Source organism: Melampsora larici-populina (assembly GCF_000204055.1).
Source record: "Melampsora larici-populina 98AG31 unplaced genomic scaffold MELLAscaffold_2, whole genome shotgun sequence".
NCBI lineage: Eukaryota > Fungi > Basidiomycota > Pucciniomycetes > Pucciniales > Melampsoraceae > Melampsora > Melampsora laricis-populina.
This window is the reverse complement of record NW_006768766.1, coordinates 3,148,854-3,166,982: the sequence shown is the minus strand read 5'-3', so window position 1 is coordinate 3,166,982 and position 18,129 is coordinate 3,148,854. Positions and strand designations below refer to the sequence as shown.

General features: G+C 45.1%; 4 protein-coding genes across 4 annotated transcripts; 2 read left to right on the top strand and 2 right to left on the bottom strand.

Annotated features, from left to right (window-relative positions):
- Positions 1 to 7,008: 7,008 nt before the first annotated feature.
- On the bottom strand, positions 7,009 to 7,754 carry MELLADRAFT_102024 (uncharacterized protein; the record flags this gene model as incomplete). Its single annotated transcript, XM_007404400.1, has 3 exons — positions 7,009 to 7,196; positions 7,276 to 7,455; positions 7,601 to 7,754. The coding sequence occupies 3 exons, from the start codon at positions 7,752 to 7,754 to the stop codon at positions 7,009 to 7,011; spliced, it is 522 nt and encodes a 173-aa protein (XP_007404462.1).
- Positions 7,755 to 8,914: 1,160 nt separating this feature from the next.
- Positions 8,915 to 9,400, top strand: MELLADRAFT_59286 (uncharacterized protein; the record flags this gene model as incomplete). Its single annotated transcript, XM_007404533.1, has 1 exon — positions 8,915 to 9,400. The coding sequence occupies one exon, from the start codon at positions 8,915 to 8,917 to the stop codon at positions 9,398 to 9,400; it is 486 nt and encodes a 161-aa protein (XP_007404595.1).
- A 644-nt stretch (positions 9,401 to 10,044) lies between these two features.
- On the top strand, positions 10,045 to 11,553 carry MELLADRAFT_89317 (uncharacterized protein; the record flags this gene model as incomplete). The annotated part of the gene is made up of 2 exons (XM_007404534.1): positions 10,045 to 10,690; positions 10,784 to 11,553. The coding sequence occupies 2 exons, from the start codon at positions 10,045 to 10,047 to the stop codon at positions 11,551 to 11,553; spliced, it is 1,416 nt and encodes a 471-aa protein (XP_007404596.1).
- Positions 11,554 to 16,260: 4,707 nt separating this feature from the next.
- Positions 16,261 to 17,679, bottom strand: MELLADRAFT_59284 (uncharacterized protein; the record flags this gene model as incomplete). The annotated part of the gene is made up of 1 exon (XM_007404399.1): positions 16,261 to 17,679. The coding sequence occupies one exon, from the start codon at positions 17,677 to 17,679 to the stop codon at positions 16,261 to 16,263; it is 1,419 nt and encodes a 472-aa protein (XP_007404461.1).
- Between the last annotated feature and the right edge of the window lie 450 nt (positions 17,680 to 18,129).

Genomic DNA, 18,129 nt, shown 5'->3' with positions numbered 1-18,129 from the left:
CCACGGACGCACGGAGGAATGTATTAACTCTATTTGGCAAACCCCTTTTTCTTGGTACCTGGAACTTTGACTGGGATGACGACTCAAAGAGAGCTCATCTTTGACCTTCTTTATGTTAACTAGACAATGAAAGGTGGGGAGGTGCTCCTCTTCTTCAATGGATAAATGTTCATGAAAATGGAGGTCGGTGGCATTGTTAGAAATGACAAGTGCTATACGATTGAAGAGCTCTTTTCCAAACACCTTTTCGTCGGGTGTTCCCTTGATTTGTTTCCATACTGCACATACTTTGTTGTTGTAGGTACGTAGAAGCGGATCTTCACTCGACTCAGCTGGTTTGTCATTTGACTCAGTTTGTTCATCATCAGAGTCAGCAGTTTCGTTGGAATGTTTTTGCGCCGCCTGTGGCACTAAAACATTCATTTTTTGAGCCGGGTCAGCGGAGGGATAACAAAATCAACCCCATGCGAGCAAACATTGTGCTTACTGATGTTGTCGACGGTGGCGGCCAAGCTAAACTTGCGAAAGACTTGGTAGGGATTTTGGTTGTCGTCTTGCACCGTGCGATGACTGAAAAGGTCAGCCAACATCAGTCAGGACAGTCAGGACTGATCATGAGATTGATTGGGCGGATGACTCAACACTCCATATTTAAGTGTTTCATATGAGACGCCGCCTGCAAGGCTTAAAACCTTCAACCTGGTGGCCAATTCGTCCTCAAGTGCCCGGGCTTCATTCAGGATATCAGGTGGTATTTGACTGTTGCATACAGCTTTGGTGCAGGCTAGGTAGTGATCAAGTTCTTCAGTACTCCACTGATCGGCAAGTTCCTTATAGTTGTAGAGCGTGGGTTTAGCAGCGGGGGTTTTGGGGAGTTCCAGGCCGTTCTCATCGAGCGCGATAGTGGTGAGCTTGGGGGGGAAAATGTCATCATTGTGGGCCGGCAGGTTGGTGGTTTTCTGGGTCTTGGTGCGCTTTTGCTTCTTCTTGGTTGTTTTATTCTTGATAGTCTGGCCTGGGTAAGTGGTAGGTATTGCTAAGTCAATCAAGATAAATCAGGGCGCTTGGTGTAATGATGGTGCAAACTATACCTTCATTAGAGTCTGATTTGGTTTCAGACTGAGAATCGTCTTTGTCGGATTGATCTGACTCTGAATCTCAATGTCAGGTAAGTCCCACACATTCAACCACAGAGTTTGCCTTACCTTTGTACGCAGAAGAGTCTTCGGATGCTACTTCATCGTCTAAGGGTGTAAGAAAGAGCAAGTGTCAATTAATGTCATCAAGCATGCATGTATTGAATGGACATGCCTGCTTGAGATTTAGTATGAGTCTTCCTGCCCTGCCTTTGCTGAATACCACGGGTGATAGGGCCTGCGCGGGTGCTGGCAGGAGGCAACTTCTTCTTTTTGGACTTGGGAGGTACCATTGAGTGGTGGTGCTGTTGGATAACCTTGTTGGTGCGAAGATGACGGGATTTCAGTACGATGATGAAAAGAGTTTGGTACCAAGATAGAGTTGGGTCTTGGATGGGAAACCATGTCGATTGACATGGTGGTTTTTTACGGGTGTACACTAGCGTGGTAGGGTTGGGGTTAGACTTGTGAGATATGTATGTACTGACAGTCACTTGATCATAGAATGTCCACACGTATCAAATTTTTACAATTTCACCCTGTCTATACCAATCAACACCCAGCTCAACCCCAATTATTTCAAACTTTGATTCAATTCGGCTCAACCCGTCCATCCACCATCAAGATGAACTCCAACCATTCCCTTGCTAAGAGTCAACCAATGCACCTCGAGGCCTCGATTCGCCCATACATCAGGAACAAGCCAGTTATGAACATGATCGAACGGCTACAAAAACATGTTGATGGTGAGGTGTTGGAGAGGTTCTGGTCCAATATGGAGCCCTCCATAAATGTGCGCGCTTCATCATCATTGATTCTTTTACTACTCACTGACTCGTAATTCCACTTCTCCTCTTGTTCATTTCAAGCGTACTCAAAAGACACGCTGGATGGCTTTGAAGAAGAACCAGCTGCTTCGAAGTCGCCTTTGATGTCTACGACACAATATCCTCATGGTGCACTTACAAATTTAACACTTAGAAACATGGTGTTTGTTAGGACTCATTTGTAATATACATTACACGCAATCCAAAGCCTTTGCCAGGTTGAATTGAGCTCATGACCTCTGTATCTGTCCTTCTTAAACCGAGCCACAGACACTTGCGTTTTAGAAATTTACACAACTCGATCCACCCATTGTATGAAGCCTCTTAATTCGTAGAGAAGTCCCATAATTCAGATATCGATCTCCAGACTACACAATGCATCATGTTGGAGAGATAACAGTGATTCAACTTTTTGGCGGAACTCTGTAGTGTATCGTTTGTTTACTAAGTTCATTTTTGTTCGATCTCTTTCAAATGATACCATTGAAATCGGGATTCTGTCCGTTTAGATGTGTGGTGTACCACAGGGATGTTGTTGTGTTTTTTTTTTCCGTATTTGTATGCTTAGACTGTCAGCAGCAGCGTTTGGTAGTTGTTAATGAAGAGATTCATTTATCAAAATTGAATTGTTGTGTTGTGGAGGTGTCGATAACTTGTGAAGATCGAAAAATCGGTTCATCTCAGATGGCCAAGTTTTGTGACTTAGTGAGAAGAAGATCTGTACATTGAATTTTAAATAACGTATTTGAATTGATGCGGTGGAATCGAGTTGGAATGTGGGTAATGAGAGTGAGTTAGATGGGTATGATGTTTACAATGTGTGTACATCATATCAGGTGGTAGTCTTTGGAAGGGGGCAGGGATCGTGAGGTGGTTGTTTTTGGCTCTAACAGTTGTGATTTTACATCGTGGAGCGGTGTAACTAGTGATAGAGTAGGTTTTGGCCATACTGGTGGGGACGGTACCGAGGTGGTGGGAAGACATAGTGAAGGGGTAAGGGTGGTGGACCTTGAAGGCTAGGTGTGCTAGTCTGTGTGGGGTGGTGGAGTCCTGGTGGGCTGGTGGGGTTTGTGTGTAGGGGTGGTGGAGCTCTGGTAGGCTGGTGGGGTTTGTGTGTACAGGCGGTGGAGTTCTGGTAGGCTGGTGGGACTGGTGCGTAGTGTACAAGTTTGATTTGAAGCGTGGTGTGGTTTTGCGCTGTCCGGGTGCGGGTTTTTTGTGAGAGGGTGTGATGTTACAACACAGGTGTGGTGTGTTTTTGACTATGCGCAGCTGGTCATCGTCTCCTTAGGGAGAAAATTGGACTTAGCCAAATTTTCTACCCCCCAAGAAGCTTCTCAGGATGTTGTTTCATCTTGGCAGGAGATGTCGAATGACATTGGGTCATACTGACGTCTGTATGGCCCTATGGTATAGGGTACATATGTACATGTACAGGTGCGAGTATTCCCGAAGAAGACAAAGAGCAACAAGAAGCAATTATCAACAAAAATCAAGATACAGGAGTCAACGAGATAGAAGACGACAATGAGAACAAGGTTGATAATCCACCGGGAAAAGAAGTTGGTGATCAATGGTATAATGTCATTGATGGTCCATTTGAAGCTCCTCCCGCTCAGCCTGCAACCGATTGTACCAAGGCCAATTCAGTATATCTTTTGACACTTGTGGTATGTATATTCCCTTTATTCACATCTGTCCTTTACAACATTTCTAATGAATTCTTTCTCAGCTTGATGAAATTGCTAAGAAGATAGGAGGATCATCGCAAATGTTGCAAGTCTTCGATGCAACCTGCAAAAGTATGGACTTATCTTTCCCTCGACCAATTCCTGGTTACGGAATTCAATGGAACATCAAGCTTCAATGTTGGGAAAGGTTGTTTAATGCCCAAGAGGTCTGTATTTCGGCTTCTCTCCTTCTACTTCTCCAAATTAGCTCACTTTCACTTCTGCTTCAGGTCATTGACAGAATGCTTAAAGACAATCAGAAGGAGATCACCAAAGGCAAGAGCAGCAAACGTCAAAACACCGAGCTTGGACCTAGCGATCCAAATCAAGATCAACCTCGTGGTATATTCAACAAAGCTTACATCTCGCCTGAACAATGGAAACAAGTGGGTAGATTGATCAAGGTCCTTCGTGTAAGCATTGTTTCCTTTCCATATGCTTGATTTCCATACACGTTCTTGTCTCTGTATCTATTCTAAGTATCAGAATAGAATACTGATTTATTGTGCTTGGCCTTTGCTTTTATTCAGGAATATCAAACATTGACAAAGGTCTTTGAGGCCGATGCTCCAACTGGATCTCTAGTTATTCCTCAATACGTCAAACTTATCAAATCGCTTCAAAATAAGATTGATTCATGTACTTCCCGAGCCGACCCTCTTTTCCCGATTTACCACGCGATGCATGTTCGGGTTAAATCATACCTAGCTGAAGCACTCAAGTCAGATGTCTTGATTCTTGCCACCATCCTTCACCCCAGCTGGCGAACCGATTATTTTCAATTTGCATTTGGGGATAACTCTGATGAACACAAGACTGCTCAATCATTGTTACAGACTGCCTTTGAGACTCGAAAAACCAAATTAGATACTGGTAAAAACAATTTGGCTGGTGAGACTGATTCAAACAACAAGGACGAGGACGATGATGGATTTTGAGCACATCGAAAGAAAGTGCAGACCCGCTCTGAGAATGAACTTTGCAACTACCTCGAGCGTGTTGATGAACCTTCCACCGCAGTTGAAAAGGACCCACATCTTGCGTTAGAATGGTGGAAGGTAAATATAACTTCACATTTATTTCCTTTCATTCTGTGACCACAACTTTAATTATTTACAAAATCTTTTTACTAGGTGAATGAAGCGAGATACCCAGTGCTGTTGTCTCTGGCCAGAGATTATCTAGCGGTCTGTGGGGCATCATGTGCAGTTGAGAGGACTTTCTCAGCTGCTGCAGATGTCTGTTGCCGTGATCGAGGAGCTTTGAAACCTTCAACTGTGGAGCGCTCGGTAGGATCTCGAATGTGGTCAAAGGATGGTGTTGTCATAGCAGGTGATGAGTTTTTAGATTGTCAAAAATGTATGACAGAAAGTATGGAATTGGACAAAGTAAATCGTAAGAGGAGGGGTTAAACAAAATTAAAAGAGTACCAATTTTTGATTTTGATTTCTTTGTCTTTGTATTTTTCATCTCTTCTCTCAACACACTGGTGGTTTTTTCCTTTCTATATTTAAATACACGACTTTTTTTACTTTGTTTGTTCTTTTCATCCCCACTCAACTGAAACGATACTTTTTTGTTATGTGATTTGTGCACTGATACCGGTATCAGTATTGGTATCATGACAGTATCGACTAAATTGTTGATACCCAATACAGTAACGGTATCGTTCTAGTATTGGCGGTACTTTACTTGACTTGGTCTGCCATAGTATCTTGAAATTCGATACCGTATCGGGTAACGGTATCGGATTGGCGGTACTTTACTTAAGTATCTTGGAAGCAGTATCGTGGGTTCGATACTTTACCGGGTATTGCCGTTACTATACTAGTATAGTAACTGTGGCTGCGTTGCCTCAGAGCTACATAGTTCTGGACCCAAACATACTTTTCTTTTCACTGGCAAAACAAAAGCCCCAAAAAGTATGTACAAGTGCATGCAGAAAAGATACAACACATTTGCTCCACCACCCCCAACTAATGTGTCATATCTCATCCGGATGCACTTGTACATGTACATACTTGTTGAGCATGACCTTCTCTTGTGACAGAGGTTCCAGATGTTGTGACATGTTACTGGAAATGAATAGTAAATAAGCCACAAGTCTTAATACAACTTTTATACTAAACTAAATCTCAAACCCTAATTATCTTCAATTCAAATTGCACCACTCCTGGGACGTGTGTACACAGGACCCTGGAATGCGCCTATGGATGTATCTGACAAAACCCAATTTTTGGTTTTTGGGTGCTACTCTACACCCCACTACCTGCCTTGCGGTCCCAGACACCTCAAAAGATGCGCATGGGACAGGGCTATCCAATGAGTCTGGTCGTAGACCTGTAGTGTTGCTCAGTTCAACGGAAATCACAAAGGTACAAAAAAAATTGGCCTCCAAGGTCCGATTAGGACCTTCCAAATATGGGCCTTTTTGGGCTGTTACATTGAGATATCTCAGGAAGTATTGGAGCTACGGGGTTGAAAGTTAGTGTAGCTGAAAGGCCTGCTTCTGGCGCATCGTTTAAACTCCTGTAGGTGTCAGTGAAGTGAAGTTTAGTGCCCAAAAACATCACCAACAAAAGGTCCTGATTTTTGTCAGATACATCCATAGGCGCATTCCAGGGTCCTGTGTACACTCTCTCTTTTCCTCATCCGTTCATTCACGGTATAGGAAAAGAGTGAGTTACCCCACATTTCTCTTCCATAGTATCATCTCTCTATTCTTACTCATTTCTTCTTATTTCTTTCATACTGATTGAATATGTGACCTTTTCATCTGATGACATGTCAACAATAGACTCAGTGCTGAGACCATACATGTTGAATTCTTATTCTATCTTTTTATCTTGACTATAATCCTTTAGGTTAGTCAGGTAGTTAGGACAAGAGGTGATTTGAGACTCACCTCTAGATTTGTCATTTGGGTTATCAGGACAAGCTTCAAGACTTTTCAATACTCACTTTGAGTAGCCTATATGAAGAGAGATTTTGTTGGAGTTGGATGAATTCCCAACTGCCAGCATACCCTGTGGGTGCACCTGTAGGTCAGTGATCTCTGGTGACACAAATGTGGGGTATGTTACATTTGATGTCCCCTTACCCTGCATAACCATTGAAATTATGATTATAATCCATGTTTCAAGGTTTCAGAGGGGGGTTCAAATTTAAGTTTATGTAATACATGGTTCTTCAAAAGCAGATGGGTTCTAGCTGGATAAGCAAGCATAAAATTTTCCATTCTATCCCCAAATCAATGCTATGCAATGATCAGCCAGTCATTCTGCCAAAAAATTGGGGTCTCAGACTCTGATTCAATCATAACATGCAAAACTTTTGTTGTAGGGTGGAGATAAGTTTCTCCCTGTCTACTTGGCTCAGTAGGTCAAAATGGCCTTCCTCCATCTCCTTGAGGATTCCTACAGTTCCAAACCGTGAGTCAATTATATCTTCAGCTAGATACTTCAACATATGAATCTTATTTGAAAATTGTCTTGCATGGATGTCTATACATCAGGTAGAAGAGGTCAAGAACCAATTTGTTAATCTGAGTAGCTTAAAAAAAGATCAGACATTTGTAATCACCTTTGTTAACTTCTATGGTTGCGCCTGTGGACCCTTGATCAATAGCAAGCATGAAATTGAAGGCCTCATACATCTGATCCATTGCCATCTGCTGCTGTCTCTGTAGGTTCTGTAGCTGTTGAACCAAGGCCCACAAACCTCTGGCCTGGAACTCTTTGAATCCCCATGATTTAGCTTGATCTATAAAATTTGACGACCCCTGCAAGCTTCAAGTAACCGGCTTGCTACATAGTCCTGTTGATCTTCGGATGAGAAGATGTAACACAAATCTATCAACAATGGCAAGGATCGAGATACTTTGGAAAGCTGGTGAAGTTAAACTTACCCCATGTCAGGTGATCCCTTGATTCTTGGAGATCAGGAAGGTGATCCCATAATGAGTTTTCTTCACTTTCACCCTTCCTGTTTTTGTAAATAAAATTGATATCACTTCGAATTCGTTCACTGGCTGACCAAGTATTCTCAGTCATCGCTGCCATAGCATCCATAAACTGATGGAGAGATGATTGATCACATGGTCCGATATCTGACATTGGACCAGGACCCTGGAATGCCCCTACTAAGGCGTCTGACCAAAAATGTCAGGTTTTGGCCTGTTTGAGCTCAGATGTATCTGTCCAAAAATGTCGGGTTTTGGGTTTTGGGAGGTTTACCGCGCATATGTATCTGACCAGAAATGTCGGGAAATTGGTCCTTTTGTGACATTTATGGGGTTTGAACCCACAGTAGTGTGGTTTTTGTCAAATGACCGGAGCTTTTTTGCGGAGACCGGGGCTTTTACCTGGGTTTTGAGGCTTCTACCCGGGTATCAAGGCTTTTCTCCGGGCCCGTTGCTTGGAGGTATCTGACCAAAGATGTCGGGTTTTGCCAAAAAAAAAAATTGCGACCAGCGTAATGTCGGGTTTTACGTCAGACGCCTCAGTAGGCGCATTCCAGGGTCCTATTGGACCCTGCTCCTTGGACCAAATCAAGGACAATCTATCCGGTGAGTATTTACCCTTCCAGCGTGAATAACGTTTTCGAGGAATAAAATATCCACCCCACATCAAGCTTTCACATAGTTTTTGTCTTGACGGTGGAACTATGTGAATCCAGCTTGTGATTAGTTACAGGTTGAAGATTAATGTAGGTATGATATGCACTCACTTTGATAAACTGAAGCCACCTGTCTCACCCATCCGAGCCTATCATATGTATCTTTTATATTCTTGCAAGCTAATGCCTGCTTCAAAGGTAGCTGCCTATCCTTCTGGGAATCATAGCTCCCAATCAAGTAGAGCGAACTCTTATAGTAGTCATGCCACGCTATATTGAAAAAAAATGTATCTCAGCGGCTTTGATTGGTGACAACATCAAAGGCACGACATGTCGACGAGTTCCATGACTGAGAGGCTAGTTGAGTCGGGCTATAAACATACATGCGTATAGCAAGAGGGAACTTTGAGAAGGAAAAGTTTCCCTCGCGATGAGTTTGGAAAATTTCCATCCTCACACACTCTCACTCATCGACTCAACTATCGAAGACATAGAACTTGGATCTTCTTCAGTTCACATTTCATTTGTTTATACATAATCTTTCAAATTAACACAGAAGTACTGATCAAACACCTAACACGAATCATAATCACTACGCAACGAAATGGTAACCCTAGCTGAAGAACTCGCCCAATCGAGGAGACTGGCGGAAATCGCCCTAAGGAAGGGGGAGTCTGGTCCGAGTACCAGAAACAGGTCTCAAAATTGTGAGGAGACAGGAACGAATGATCAAGAACATGTGGACTATACTCACGTGGAAGAAGAAGACCCTGATGAAGACGACCCAAGAAACGACTTCAATGACCCACTAGATGACGAGGAGGACAACGTTTCCGATGCAAGCGCTATATCAGCGAGAACATCCCAAAAGAGGTTCTTACCTGACGGAGTCGAGAGATTGCCGAGGAGTGATCCAACAGAGGATGGGGTACAGAGCGAGGTGGTAATCAACGCGAGGAGAGATCTTGATCAAGGTAAGATCATAGACTACTCACATGAACAATCCCACTGTCCAAACCCCCACTCCCCATATCCACTTCCTAGTCCCAACCCCTTATCCAACCCCTCCGTCCTACCCAAGAACTCCTAATCCCTCGAGGTAGTGAGTATCCAGAAGCTCCACCATTCGAGTAGTGTCACATAACGCAGAGCGTCAGTCAATTTGTAGACTGAAGACGGTGACCCGTCCGCCTGGTTAAAAAGATAATAGGCGTAGATGTGCCCGCCAATCACAACTAGCGACATAGATGTGCCCGTCAGCTGAAGTGTGATACGAAGATGTAGAGGGGTCCGTCAGTGGAAGTGCAATGAAACGATGCCGCGAGCATCTACTTACCGGTGCACAAAGAGCACACAATCCATGATAACTTAGGATGTAGTGATGCCCATCCGAAGATGTAGAGGTGGCCATCCAAGGGCTTGCGTACACCGTATGTGTACGGAGTCAAAGACAATGTTGAACAGCCCATCCCATCTAGACCAGACAGTAACTCCTACCTCTAAGTAGACGTGGCAGAGACCATACGCATAAATGAGCGACTTACCTCAATCCAGGAAACCTGGCTCATCCTAGTCTACTTCCGCGCTAGAAAGCCTAACCATGACTTTAAACTAACGTAATGTTTATACCGGTCTCTCTGATATTAACCAGATGCAACAACAGAGAGCCGCATGAACTGGTGGAGGACTATCATACACACCTTCAACAGAGAAGATCTAAACCTCGGTCGAACAATGCTAGAAGCGTTCAGAATGACTTACGGCTATGTCCCGTTCGAACCGGAAGAACCTAGAGGTAGACGACTCAATCGAAATACCGAGCAAAACCGTCACCTTGACCAACGCCCGAGGACAGAGTCCTTAATACAAGACGAAGATCCAGCAGAGGAATTCACCGGGGATGAACCCGACCAAACAAACCGAGACAAGCGTAATCTCAAAGAAACTTCCGGTATATCCTCGAGACCAGAAGACCGCGCACGCCGAAGCCAAGCAGTGACAACAACTCCTAGGTCCTCCACACCTACGGCTAGAGAAGCTCTGCCTACAATCAAATCGAAGAAAAGGAAGGAACTCCCGGCCAAATCTTTGTCTGGAACTGAAGAGGAAGACTTATCAGATCCAGAGAAAGAGATAGTCTTTGTGGATGACCAAGAATTATCCAACAACAATCTGTTAAAGCTCTCAAACAGTTTTCATCAACGAATGACAAATCTCACGGCTTTTGTTCCTCTGACGGTGTTTAACGCAGACTGGATCGAGAGGGATGTGGAGAAGGCAGGACTAAAGAAATTGAAGTCAGTTAAAGAGCTCCAAGAAGGCGACGACATCCCCACATATTCAGGTTTAACCCCGAGAGATGAATTGCTTTTAACTTGCGGTGAATAGATGGATTGCATGGATCTCTTCATCCGATACGTCAAGGAATTTTATCACATGAAGAAGTCGGCGGAAATGTTTCGGAAACACAAAGCAATCGTTGTCGACATAAGGCGCACCACATCCTGCTGGATGATAGCTCTACGTTACTGCATCAAAGTGCGGAAATTAGTGATGCAGAACAGATTAGGTTGGGACAAGAAACGTCAGATGAGCAATGCCGGAATTTTACACAACGACATCTTACGCGCTGCAAAAGACAAAGCAGAAGCACTAGGTGAACGTGCCTACCAAGAGAACCCCTACGCCTCATCATCCGGAGAGCCAGAGCAGACCTCATCCCGCGACAGAAACTCATTTAAGAGAGACCTACCGGGATTGTTCAACGACAACAATCATTGGAAGAGCTCAGGATCTAGACGTAACAATAAGAACAAGAACAATCATAGTCAGCGAAATGAGAACAACATTAATAACAACAATAATGCCAAAAGAATGCCCTGGTATAAGGACAACAACAACTGGAGAGACAACAACAATCATAACGCTTACCATAGCAATCAGCAGCCCCACCGAAGTCAGAACAACAACAACTTCCAGCAAGGTGGAGGTTTCTACGGAGCCAACTTCCCTTCGTACGGAATGCCGCCTAACGGCTACGGTTTCGGGACCCACCAACCGTCTCCATACGGAACGGGTACCTACGGCAGCGCCTACACTCCCAGTTATACCCATGGTAGCTCGACCCACGCGTCTGAACCCCAAAATCAGCTTACTGTGGTGAGCAAACCGGGTGGAAACAACCAAGGAGGAGCGTTAGCAATTGTCAACAGGCAAAGCGGGGGCAATAAACAGAACTGGTAAGCAACAATCCATTTAATATGGGACATTCCAGTACAAACCTCCTAATCCATTCCAATCACGCCCCCAACCCATACACATTCTTCAGAGTCCGAAGACAAAAATCCCTGCCTGAAGCTGGGGGAAGGCGTTATCGCCAGAGTTGACAGATTGCATATAATCCGCGTCGGGCCGAGGAGATAGTGTTACGGGAGAATGTCATGTATAGACAGTTTGGAATCCCAAGAATACTTGAATATTAGATGCCCCCCCCCCTAGAATGGGATCAATAAGACATCGTTGTATGAGACCGTGATACTTACTAAACCTGCAATTGCCATACTTTGATAATCAGTGAAATTACGCACAACAGCATCTTACCAGACCCGCGTAAGAGCCCTTACAGAATTCAAACTGTGGAGCTAGCGAACCTGCCTGAGCAAACCGCGAATCAAGCAGAGGTGGAGAATACCTCTGAGGGTAATGAGAAGCCCCTAGCACCGAAAGAAATGATGTGTGAGTCCTTCGTTACAGACAGGTAAAGAGGGCAGATGTTACAGATGTTAATTCCTCACGTAACGCGCAGTAGCCAATACCACAGGAAATGCGGGACCTCCGCCGACAGCATTGATACCCAACAGGGAGTGGCCGACCTCGGTAAGCTGTGAAATGAATTTAGATAAATGGGAGGAAATGTTAACTCAACTAGATCTAATAGAAAAACATCGGAGTATTATGGAAGGGTTTAGAACAGGATTTGACCAAGGCATACCAGACCATATGCTGGAAGGCATGAGGTTCTACTCCCCAGCAAACCACGACCAGTCCAGAGAATCGAACGCCATGATGATAGAAAAGATACAAAAGGAACTAACCGCCGGCCGGATGCGTGGACCTTTCACAGAGGAGGAGGTATTGAAGAAGTTGGGATTCTTCAGATCGAGCCCGATGGGAGTGGTGACTAACGGAGACGGATCAAAACGGATAATTAATGATTTATCCTATCCTAAGTACAAAGACGACTTACCGTCAGTGAACTCTTACGTCGACAAGAACAAGTTCAAGACCACCTGGGACGACTTCGCAAGGGTCGCAATGTTCTTCGCAAACACAGAGGGTGAATTAGTCCTGGGCATATTCGATTGGGAAAAGGCTTACCGCCAAATCCCTACGCACCCTAATCAGTGGAGATTCCTAATGCTAAGGACAAACAGCAACCTAATAATCCTGGACACAAGAGTGTCGTTCGGGGGGGTTGCCGGATGCGGGAGTTTCAGAGGCCCTGCCAACGCGTGGAAGGACATAATGAAGGCATTCTTCGGTTTCGACGAAGTCTTCCGCTGGGTAGACGACAATCTATTCATAAAGAGAGTCGGAAAGGGTAACGAGACCACGATGAAGGACGTGGTATTGCAAAGTGCCCTCTTAGGCGTTAAGACCAACGAAGGAAAATATTCTGAATTCGCAACTGAACAAAAATACATTGGCTTTATTTGGAACGGGAAGGAGAAGTCAGTAAGACTACCCGAAAAGAAGCTCATGGAAAGGAAAGCTCAAGTGGACGAAGCCATAAATAGAACAAGACCACACACCTTTAAAGAAATAGAGAAATTAAGAGGACGGTTTTCACACGTGACAAACATACTACCGCAGATGAGATGCTTCAACACAGGACTAGATCACTGGTTGGCAACGTGGACAGTGAAGAGAGCACCAAGAACGATGCCGTCGAACGTCCTAGAAGACTTAGGAGAGTGGAAGCGAGTGTTGCACGAATTTAAGAACCATCGACTGATTCCTAGGAAAGACTCCATCGACGTCGATTGGGTCGGAGACGCAGCGACGAGCCATGGAATCGGCATAATTGTGGGTAACAAATGGACCCAATGGAAACTGAAAGAAGGCTGGATCAATACCGACGCTTTAGGCGTGAAAAGAGATATAGCATGGGCAGAGACCATTGCAGTGAGACTGGGTCTGGAAATGGTGGTGAAGTTGTTTGACGTATGAGGTAAACGATTCCTGTTCCTCACGGACAACACCACCACCGAAGGGGTAGTCCGAAACCTCAAGTCGAGACACGTCGCGGTGAACCGCGAGTGGAGGAAGATACAACGTAGATTAGTGGAACTGGACTGTGACCTGGAAGAAAAGAGAGTGACCTCCCTGAACAACGGAGCAGACGAACTGTCAAGAGGTATAAGAATCAGGAAATACGACTCCGACAGAGTAAATATCGACATACCTGACGACCTGAAAGATTTCATAGAACTGTCAACAGTCCCACTTTCTGTATCAACAGACAACTTGGTGAGTGAGAAACGAAGAGGATTCGCGAGTAGCAACATAAAGGTAACTGACCAATCGACCAATCCTTACTATGCTAACAGCAGGAACAGACACCTGCTGACACCCCAGAACTCCAATCCCCTTTTGTCGAACAGAAGACGCTTCCCCTGAGCCATTCCCTGCCATGCCGCCCAAACACCCCAGTTTCGCTAGGATTGAAGACGAAATAGCTGACGACAAGACGAAACAGATCGCCAGACATATGGTTAGTGGAGCATGGGCAGACACGACCAAACAAGGTTACTCGAGTGCTGTCGCGAAATTCAAGGAGTACATCGAGAGTGAAGGCAAGGATTGGGATTCGGCCATACCAGTGCAAGCCAACGACGTCTACGGATTCATCGTGTGGGCAGGGGAATCTATCGCCGAGAAGGATTCATCAGCAAGGAGGACGGTGAAGGCCAAAACGATCGAAAAATACCTAGCGGGTTTAGTCGCATGGCCGATGGCGACCAAGTTAACCCCCCCGGATCTGAACCAAAGAATGGTGAAGGCTCTGATACGGGCATGCGAAAGAGCTGAGGAACAGACCGTACTGGAGTCAAGCGAGGACAAGAACCAGAAGACCAAGAACGAAAAGGTGCCAATCCAAGTAAGAGAACTCATTGGCCTGATCTGCGATATCGCCGGTAAATCAGAAATCGAAGAGGCTATTGCGACAACGGCCCTGGTGGCCTTCTGGGGCATGATGAGACTAGGGGAACTTACTAGAACGTCACGAAAAGAAGGAATGTTAGCGAGGAAGGACCTGACCTTCGAAGGGAAGGGAGAAAAGAAGGTTGCTATACTGACCCTGTGGAAAGCAAAAACAGCGAAACCAGGGCAGTCTCAGTCAATAAGAATCCCATCGCAAAGATCAATCCTTGACCCGGTGGCAGCACTCAAACGCCTCCTAGAACGTAACCCTTCCTTCGAACAAGAAGACGCCTTATTCGGTTACGAGGTAGGGAAACAAAGGAAACCCCTATCGAAGAAGATGTTCATTGAGTACCTCGAAGAGCGCTGGGGGAAAGGCGGAGTGAACATTGGGTCTTGGTCCGGTCACTCCTTCCGAGTAGGAGGAGCTTCATTGAAATGGAACCTCGGCTGGGAGAAAGACAAGATAATGGAGCAAGGACGTTGGAAGTCAGACGCCGTGGATGTTTACCTGAAAGAGTATAGCGAAGACGAAAAGAGGGAGGCGAAAGACCTGCTATGGGCAATAGATCGGCGGAATACATCAACCCGAAAATAAAAACGCCACATAGCAGGTGAGACATAGTTCAGAAGAGCATACAGGAAGTAATAAAGTTTGAGTACAACCGACATAACTGAACGCAACACAAACTAAAGTTTCCATTGTACACACGAAAACCCTATATTCATTGACGCAAAGGATGTACAGATGGATGTACGTAAGATCGACGACACGTAACCCAAGTGTCTTAAGAAACGATAATGAAGCTGAGCAGGAGGACATCTTTTTTTGCCACGCCCCTGCGGGTTTTGGGGTATCCTCGCCGTGACGAGCCCCGCCGGGGTCCCGGCAAATTGGGAAGTCGGCGAGGACACCTGAGAAACCCCAAGATCATGGCTTGTAAACAAATAGGCCCGATTTTGCGTGGGAAAGAAAATTTTCCGGACCACGCAAAACGGCCTGGCCTGCGGCCGCCATCCCGAACACGCTCTACAATACGCGTAACGTAAGTAGAGTGTGGATGGTTTGTGAGATTATATATATGACAATGTCATGAATGTTCACAAGGCAAGAAACTTGCCCATCACCAAATGGATTGGTGACGACATCAAAGGCACGACATGTCGACGAGTTCCATGACTGAGAGGCTAGTTGAGTCGGGCTATAAACATACATGCGTAGAGCAAGAGGGAACTTTGAGAAGGAAAAGTTTCCCTCGCGATGAGTTTGGAAAATTTCCATCCTCACGCACTCTCGCTCATCGACTCAACTATCGAAGACATAGAACTCGGATCTTCTTCAGTTCACATTTCATTTGTTTATACATAATCTTTCAAATGCCACCCACCCACCCAGCGGGCTTGCGGAATAGGCCCGATTTTGCGTGGGAAAGAAAATTTTCCGGACCACACAAAACGGCCTGGCCTGCGGCCGCCATCCCGAACACGCTCTACAATACGCGTAACGTAAGTAGAGTGTGGATGGTTTGTGAGATTATATATATGACAATGTCATGAATGTTCACAAGGCAAGAAACTTGCCCATCACCAAATGGAAGAATATTCAGTCTCAGGAAATATTTTTTTTTGCTAAGCTCACGCAAGGTAGGAATCCAACCTTTGTCTCTTGCAAAGTAGCATCGCAACACAAACGCATCTGAGTGAACGTAGCCACATGTCACTGGATTCAAGAGAGTCTTAGTTCTATCATCTAAAGAATTGAACAACACGGGAACAGGTTTTTCCAAGCTTACTCATCTCAATCACTATATCTTTTGCTTCAAAGTTCTTGTGACTGCCATCACCTATCCAATCAGAGTAACCACGGATGAGATGGATTAGACGTTTTATATCGGCTCTCTGCTGACCATAAGCCCATCTCAATTGAGCTTCAATAGGTGAAATATTCGAGTTCTGCTCAAGTGAGTTTGAGTCTCGTAAATTTGCCAGCTGAAGGTTTTCCAAACTAGCTAACGTGCCTGAGTTGTGCATCATCCTTGTCCCCCTCCCCTGTTGAATGAGCTTCATGGAGGAAATATAGCTTGACTCTTTTTGAAAGTCAAACACACCTTGATCCCCTTGTGGCATCTGGGCTTCAAATAATGACTTGCGCCGCTTTGGCCGACCACGCTTTTGGCGTCTCAAGGGGCTCATTGACTGGCCTCTTTTTAAATCATTTTGCTCCAGTCTGCTATCCATTTCCACATCCTGCGTAGTAGATGATCCAGGTTCTGTGTCTTGTTCAGCGCTTCCGTTGAACATGCTCTCAGAGAATCTTCCGGCTTCAGTTTTCCGACGCTTCTGACTTCCAAGACTTTCAACATGCTTTATCTGGCTTGCTGAGAGTCGGACTTCTTGATCCATGAAGTTCAGGACATCACTGATATCGGTGATTTTGGCATGTTCCGGAGGTTTAGCAGGAGTTTGGTATGCCTTAAAGGCTGATGCACTTTTTGAGCTGCCAATATTTGAAGGCAATTCTGTGGGTTGAACAAAATTAGGACGCAACATCTTATCTTTGTGAACTGAGGGGTTGCTTGCTTGATGACCACAATTCTTAAGAATTTTCTCAGCCCATTCATTTGCTTCAGGTTGATCACGTAGTTTGGTCGTTGGAACCGCTTTTTTCAGGAGCAATCCTGGACCCTTGTAAAGACCCTCATCCAAATGTAAGTCACTTCGGTTTGGAGCATATAATTTCCCAAGTCCCAGGTTTCCCGCATGTACCATGGGATATCCATGTTGACTGTCTTGCAAGCCGGAAATTGGAGCTGGTTGAGTGTACCCTACGTGATGATCTTTTGCCTCCTTGCTTCTGGTACAAGGCTTGAAAGCCGGTTGACCGTGCGACGCAGGAAAGATCCACTCTGAATTCGCAGCTTCCCGCTGGCCATATTCGCTTCCTCCAAAGTCAATCAAATTGTTTCTAGGATTATTGCTACATGAGAGTCCCTCCAAGTGTTTCTCAACTTCTTCATCAGTTAGCAATTTGTTCAGGTCTAATCTAGAGCCTAATGATCTTCTGTCGATGACCTTTGATTCTAAAAACCCAAAATTACCAGCGACTATCATATACAGATGAGCAAGAAGGCAAAATGAATAGGGCAATTTCAAAAGACGATTCATGAATGCAGAAGAAGAGAGCTCGAGGAGGTGTGTAGTCAAATTTGATGGGCTTAAAGATGATGCGCTCTCTTCCGGAAGGAAAATATCAATCGAGACAAACCACTATGTCGAGATCTTTCGACGATGGTTGTCGATCAGCCCTACTTGGAGTTGGATGTGGCAAGAGTCAAATGCTGTAACTGCAAGCCATGTGTTTCTATGTACGGGGCATGATCGCCTGCCTATGCCCTCCGCAGGCTCCAGAGGATAAGGATCAAAGGTTAAGTTAGCTGATGGACGACATCTCGAAGCAGCTTCTGATGATCCTGATGTTTTGTACCATCAACCCATTCAGAATTCTCGTTGCACTCAAGATATCAGCTGAGAACTTTAGATTCACTCTCTACGTCAGCTTATGAGGCGTGAAGGACCGTTTCCAGACGTCGGACCGCCGTTTGGAGCATTCGCAGA